This window comes from Denticeps clupeoides, chromosome 5 (genome assembly GCF_900700375.1).
Source record: "Denticeps clupeoides chromosome 5, fDenClu1.1, whole genome shotgun sequence".
Lineage (NCBI taxonomy): Eukaryota > Metazoa > Chordata > Actinopteri > Clupeiformes > Denticipitidae > Denticeps > Denticeps clupeoides.
This window is the reverse complement of record NC_041711.1, coordinates 19,441,203-19,448,570: the sequence shown is the minus strand read 5'-3', so window position 1 is coordinate 19,448,570 and position 7,368 is coordinate 19,441,203. Positions and strand designations below refer to the sequence as shown.

General features: G+C 50.0%; 1 protein-coding gene across 1 annotated transcript; it reads right to left on the bottom strand.

Moving 5' to 3' along the window:
- Nucleotides 1-293: 293 nt before the first annotated feature.
- Nucleotides 294-6,282, bottom strand: klf5a (Kruppel like factor 5a). The gene is made up of 4 exons (XM_028979679.1): nt 5,972-6,282; nt 4,148-5,045; nt 3,317-3,376; nt 294-1,328 (listed from the first exon to the last, which is right to left on the bottom strand). The coding sequence occupies exons 1-4, from the start codon at nt 6,188-6,190 to the stop codon at nt 1,150-1,152; spliced, it is 1,356 nt and encodes a 451-aa protein (XP_028835512.1). The 5' UTR covers nt 6,191-6,282; the 3' UTR covers nt 294-1,149.
- Between the last annotated feature and the right edge of the window lie 1,086 nt (nt 6,283-7,368).

Here is a 7,368-nt window from a genome sequence, read left to right as displayed (position 1 = left end):
AGGAGAAGGACAGAACCAGAGTAAGAAGGCTCAGCATGCTGGCTGACATTAGGAGGCCTGTACAAACAATACAGCGGTCTGTTCCCATTTATATTCCTCATCCTCTGTGTGCCTGTTTAATTATTTAGCACATCAATGTCATTCAGTAGCAGTACATTATCTTCCTAATTAAAGCTATAAATACTTCAGACTCTTGAGAGTGAACAGTTCTTTCATGGCATCTGAATCGATATCCAGTATAAAGAGTGATTATTCCAGTGATGTTTGTATTGCAAAAAAAAAAGATTTTTTTTCCTTTTCACTTTCCAGTGCAAATAAAGTTATCTGCAAGCGATTGTGTGGTAAAATAAACACAAGAGACAAAACAATTGCATTTAAATAGATTTTCCAGAATTAAATACAAAATTGCTTCATGCAATTTCCCATAAAATTGATCTGCACAAGGTCAAAAGAGAGCTTTTTGCACCTTGCACCTTGTGCAATGTTTTAAAGATCTTTAAACTACAGACAAATGCATATAAAAGTTGTGTGTTAATCCAGTTCTGTCATTTGAACAGTAAGTCTGATCTTTTAAAGCTGGGTGGTACTGACAAACAAACCGCCACTCATGAATGTAGAAACTGTCACCAGAAATAAGGTATACTGCACCATGATCGAGTTCAACTTGTCTTCAAAGACATTTAAGCAGGTAAATACCCCAGGTAAATACACTCTTTAGACAAGATCCCATCAGAGCCTTGAGAATGTCTGGAAGCCAAGCATCTTGGGCTCTTTGAACTTGTCAGGATAAGATTTCATAAAACTGACACTGCAATGTGATTCAGTTAAGAAACACACTGGGAAATGAGAATAAGCACCTGCTGAAATGTTAAACAGGAACAGAAGATTCCAAGGTTTTGCAATAGTTTTAAGTCTAGTGTTTCCAGCTTTCTAGACCGTGTCAACATAGCTACAAAGATTCCCCTTCACCGTTGTAGAAAAAGACAATGGCTTTTTGGGGAAAGGAAAGCCATCAGAGACGTATCATGGTTTGTGTGTGTGTATGTGAAGTAGGAAGTGAACGTGTACAACATTGGACGTGTACAGAATTCGAAGAAAGCCTCTTCACATCCAGAGCTGGGAATGAAAAGACGTGTAGAGTGCTGTCTGTTAGTTTTGGTGTCTCTTCATATGCAGGGCCAGGTGGTCGGATCTGGAGAAACTCCGGCTGCAGACGGCACACTGGAACGGTTTGGCCCCCGTGTGTTTTCGGAAGTGGCGCGTGAGCTCATCTGAGCGGGCAAAGCGCCAGTCGCAGCCTTCCCACGTGCACCTGTACGGCTTCTCACCTGAGAAACAGGAAAAAAAGAAAAATAAATCACAATGACCCTCATTCACTTCGGATTAAAACTAAGAAAACAGAGGCATTTGTTTCCTAAGCGCCAGCGAACAATGAGCGTCCACGAGGTCATTAAATCATTCATGATGTGTGCAAAGAACAGAGTGAAACCCCTGACAGCTTGGGTGGGGTTGCCCTCTCACGTATCCATGGCAACTGTAGTAAATACCCCAGTCACGTGACACGACCAGGCCACATTAAGAGGTGAATAATGTTTACCAATTTGACTCATCTGTCAGGAGCTGGGGATCCGCGAGACACTGAGACGTTAATGCGGGTTATTAAGACATTAATAGGTAAGAGGGGCGCAGAGGTGAGAGTGTTTGCCTTTCTCAAGCTTCATTTCAAATGTTTCAAAAGCCTGTTCTACGAGACCAGACAAAGCAGGAGAAACAAGGCCGCTGGAACGAGGCCTGGTTAGCTCATTCCCATGCCATGGCCCCAAGCGCTGGGATCCTACATCAAACTGCTAATCACAGGCGCAGAACAGGTAAGGGCTCAACGCGTTCTCAAGCGAGCGACGGCAAAATAACGCGCAGAGCCACGGTGACAGATTTATCCATGCCGGCCCCGCCAGAGAAATGACAGCAAGCGATACCTCCTGATCCGAGCGCGGCAGGGCAAACAAGCGAGTGAAAAGAGTGGCATGCACGAGCCCTGCCAGAGCGCGATGCTGTCCTGGAAGGGGGCTTTACGCAGAAATTATGATTCCGAAGGTGCCGCAGAGCCAAGAAAAACACTTGTCCTCACACTTGCACTCACTGACAAATGCCATCCTCTAATCCGCTGTTTCACAAATCCTGAAGACGTAGACGCACAACACCACTTGTTCTGAATAGGACTTCATGAAATATGTCGTCAGTCGCTGAGAGTAGAAAAGAAAACACTGGGCCCATCCAAACAGGCCAGCCCACCATAACCAGTGGCTCAGTAACCATTTCAAGCACTAGACACCGACAGAACAGGTCTCGGAGCTCCCCGCGGCATTGTGGGACCCGAAGCTGGAAATGCCGGACCGCTCGACCTGCCCGGATTGCTGCGGGGCGCGTTCCGCCGCGGCCTTTTGTTTTCTGACAGGCAGACAAGAGGGCGGACCCTCCCTCTGGCACGCCGTTCCAACTACTCGGCCGAATGGCCGGCGAGCGAAGGACCCCAGGCCTGCCCGATGGCTAGAGGGATAAAGGGTGGCCACCGCAAGTCTTCTTCTGAATTGAAACCCCGGGCCACCCTCACCGACATCCTGCTACTTGCGTTGGGCGTGCTGTGAGGCCACGGAGCCTCCCAATAAAAGCAGGGGGAAATGCCGGGAGGGGGGGGGCCTTATCTCCTTCTGATAATTTGCCTTTGCAGTCAATTTACGACGAGTTTACGACCTGTTGAGTAACACTCGGGGTGGGGGGATCGGCGCTTGGAAAAATCGAAAAGCAGCTTTTTTTCAAAATTGCCTGTCAGCACAGCGATTGCTGTATTTGCTTTTCGTCCGCCCTCCCAAGGCCAAAGTCAGAACGGAGTTGGGGGGGGACGTGCAGATTTGTATTTTTGTAAATGACTGAGCCTGAAAGCTCTTGGCTCGACGATTTGTTTACAAATCCTTTATCTCCAATTACCTCGACACACAGAGGAGGGAGGAGCCGTGGGAGGAGACCACAAATCAAATCAACGTGTAATGATAATTTAATGAGCCAGTTCCCCCCCCCCACCAAAAAAAAAAAAAAAGGCGCAAACCTCACGCGCGTGTGTCAGTTTGCATCTGGTTATAGTGGATTCTGGTAGTGGAAGGCGCCGCAGTTGACATGCTGGCGCATGCCAGGTGCACACGTCTGCCCAGCAACAGGACGTGAAAATAAGATGGGCGTTTTAACCGAGAGGCGCTTTTTAAAAAGAAATCCGCTACGTTAACTCGGCATTGCGTCGTTTCCGTTTCCGCCAGTCTCTTACCAGTGTGAGTCCTCAGATGCGCTTTGAGGTGGGAGGACTTGGTGTACACTTTCTTACAGCCTGTTAAAAAAAATATAAAAAGAAGAAGAAGAATTTAATTCAAACGAGTGCACACTGTAGGATTCGGCGATGAAGAGGGAAGTTGTGAAAAATAAAAGCAAGCCTGCATAAATGATTAGGGCATTTTGGAGATTAAACACATGACCCATTGAAGTGGAAAGAGGGGGGAAAAGAGCCTGTATGTTCTTGCCGCCTTCCCGTCACATTGTAAAAAACCAAAAGCCATCTCGTTAATAGCCCATTCACATCCAGTAAAGTGCCATTGTGATGGCGTCTTAATGGTGCCGCAAGTTATTTTCGACATGAGAGCCGCTCTGCGTAAATGCACTATTAGAGGCTTCAGAGGGGCCGATACGTTCTATCGTTTTGTCCAGTCAATTTGATGCAACAGGATTCAGCAGCGAACCCGCCTGATGATCCCATGCTCATTTGGGCTCTGGTTAAAAGGCTCTGGCCGTCTCTGAATAATTCAGCGCAGGCTCAATCTCAGCGTTTAAAGAAAAGGAGAAAAAAAACGTCCTACGAATACACAAAAACATTTTTACATTTATAATTACACACTCTGAGCTCCGAGGAAGACAAGGCTAGTGAGTAATGGCAGTAGCACAATGGCCAATGTTCGATTTCTGCTCTTTCTTACAGATCCTGCCACTCCCTCTCTAACATGTGGCCGGAAATAACCGTAAGGAACGGAGGGGTTCCCCGGAAACGAACGTAGGATTTCATAGATCACCCGATACAGTGAGATGAGAAAAACTTCCGCACGTCTACCTGGGAAGTCGCAGTGATGAATCCTCCTCTTCTCCAGGTCGGGGTTCGTCCGGCGGTTGTAGCGGACGGGCATGGCGTGTGAGGGGTTCCGTGTAGACTGGGAGGGCACCACATTCGGGTGGCCAGGACCGTGGGTGGCCAGTTTGGATGCGATGCTGGCAGCATAGGACGGGGGTGGGGACAGGTTCTGCAGCAGTTCCTTCTGTCTGTCCGGACTGCCCGGCTCTGAACTGGGGGGAGAGGGGGGCAGGTAGGGGGCTTTGGCCTGTGAGAGACCCTGGTGCTGGGAGTAGGGGCCTGGCATGGGGAACGCCGCGCCACCATCCATCCCGCAGTAGGGCTTGGCACCAGTCTGTTGAACTGCGAGGTGCAGGTCATGAAAAGTGGGGTGCAGAGAGTGGGGGTCTGGCGCGGGGTCGCTGTGGTGACCGTGCAGCGGGATGTCCAGCTCGGAGCTGAGCAGCTGGAACAGAGGTCCGTCCTGCGGGAGGTCGAACGTGGGCAGCTCTTGCTTGACGTAAACGCCTGCGCCGGCCACCGCCGAGGCGTCCAGTCCGGTGCCCGATCCCGGCGAGGAGGCGAAGATGCTGGTGAACTCCGGCAGCGTGGGATTGGCCGCCACCCGGACGTTGGCGCCCACGCAGTCCGGGTGGGCGAACGGTGGGGAGACGACAGGTTCGGTTTTGACCTGGCCGCAGGCCGTGAGCCGGGACGAGGGGCGGCACAGCCCCGTTCGCAGGTAAGCAATGTCAGGCAGGTAGACGTTCATGTTCACACTGTAGGGGGATCCTTGGTCCTCGCAAAAAAACTGGTCCACCACAGATGCGCTGTCGCGACGAGACTTCTTGGGCTCGACTGGAGCCTGGGGCGAAAGGTACTTATCCATCTCGAATTTAGCCTGATGAAGAGGAAAGAAAAAACTGAACTGCAACCACACGTTTACATACAAAAAAAAAACCCAGACATACCTGGCTGCCGTTTAATTATCGCCAACTTGTGAAGAGGCCTGAATAAAGCATGTGGGACGGGTTGTGAGCCGCCGTTACGACACGAACGGCGTGGAAAGCGCGATCGCCCGTGAACTACGCCCGTGACGGACGTCTGCTGCAGTGTCACGCAGCGCAAGTCACCGGCGAAACATTTATCATGTACTTTCAATAGGAGCCTGCCACATTCCCCCCGGCCCTGCAAAGCGCCACTCGCCGCCGAGCAGACTGCTGACAGGTGGAAAGCCCGCGCCGGATGGCTCACATTTTCCACATAAATTAAATATATAAAAAAAAAAAAAAACACGCCCCATCGTGGGTCGAGGAGGAGGGTGGGGTGGGCGGGATGGGGGTCCGGATTCACCTTTTCAGTTCAATTTTAATCTAATCCAAAAACGTGGATTCTCAGTTCTCGGGGAGGGTAAAATAAAGGCTGCGGCGCACACACACACACACACACACACACACACACACACTGCGCCGCGTTGCGCGTTTTTACGCGGGTCTATTTCTGGATCCGGATCTTCCAGCTGTTCCCCGGACATGTATCTCTTTCACAAGTTTTCTGATTACGGCTCGGCGTTGCTGGGAAGTTTCGGGCCCGGCTGGTCGAGGGGGGAGTCAGTTGTTGACGGCAGGCGAGACACCAACTGCGGGGCTCCTTGCGCCATGCGCCCCCACCCACATGCGGTCTGAATCGGAGAGACCCACGCCCCGCCCGATCCCACCGGCGGCTCCGGACTCGTAACAATATCACAATGCCAAAAAAATATATTTTTTTTAAAAATCTGACATACATCTATATAAACATATCCAGAGCTGCGGAGCTGCGGGTTACCTGGCAGTAGTCGTTCGATGCGGCTCTTCCCGGCTCGCCGAACAGCGAGGGGTCTTCCTGGAAAGCGTCGGCCGGCGATGGCTTGAGCAGCGAGTAGAAATCCTCCTGTCCCGGAGCCAGACCGGCGCTCATCGTCACAAGCGTAGCGGCCATGGGCGCGCTGCTCCCGCCGCAAAAGAAGCTGGGATCTGGGACCGCGACCTCGGAGGACGAGCGCATGGAGCGGAGTGGGGCGGGGGGTGAAGGCGCCGTGGATGTCCCGCGTCTCCTCTCCTCCTCTCCTCCGCCGCTCGGAAAGATTTGTATTGGCGGAGAAGGGGCGGGGTGCTGTCAGGCTGCGAGAGGCGGACGGGCCGCGGCTTCAAAGCCTCGGATCGGTTACAGCGGCGGGACATGAAACGGCGACGCGGACACAATGAAGCCGCCGCTCCCGGTTCGGCCCGGTTTTACTTCGAAATGTACGGACTCTGCATTTGGAACATTTTATATGTGTGTATTTTACAAAAAAATAAGCTACACGAATAAGTATTTTATATATTAATGAATTATCGATTACACTGATCGGCCAAAACATCAAAACCACTGGCAGGAGAAGAGAACCGTCCATTGGTTTTGAAGCCTTTGGAAACAAAACTGATGGGGGAATTAGACAAATATCTGTGCCAAGGACGACTGGGTCAGAGCATATCCAAAAAAACAGGTCTTGTGTACCGTGTGCACCATAAAACAATGAAAAATCAAGTGGACGGCTGAGTGTCAGCAGTTATGACAAGTTATGTCCGAAGGGCTTCCCAATTCTGTTCCCAGATGACCCCCGACAGAGAGTTCTGATTCCAATTATTGCTTAATTAGATCAGACGATCATTAAAACCCCAATAATGTATTTTTAGGTAAGTGTGGAAAGGTTGGAGTGAAAGCATTCTGACAGAAGGGCTCCAGGAAAGCTATGAGAAGAAGACAGGCCCACTGTCCTGCTGGAAATGAGCTCAGCAGGACAATGGGCTTTGCTACACAGCAAAAATAATCATTAATCTTTTAAGAGACTGGACAAAGAGTTGAAGGTGCTAATGTGGCTTGGCTGGAAAAACAAGCCCAATTCATGGACGCACCACCTCACGACTTAGTCTGCTGCTAAAGTGTTGGTGGCACACAACAAAGGACATTTTTGGAGGTCCACGTCTTGATAGGATATTGTGTCTGTTGTGGTTAATCAGTTCATTTATTAGGAAAAAAGAATTTGAAAAGACAAAGATTTTTAATGGGAAGGGGGGTCAGTATTCTTGAAACATACTTGGCCACGCATTCAAACCAAAACCACTGACTTAATGAATATATGTCACTGTTGGACAATTTGGTATTAAAATGACCTTCTTGGATTGTTTAAAGAGCTCTAGCAT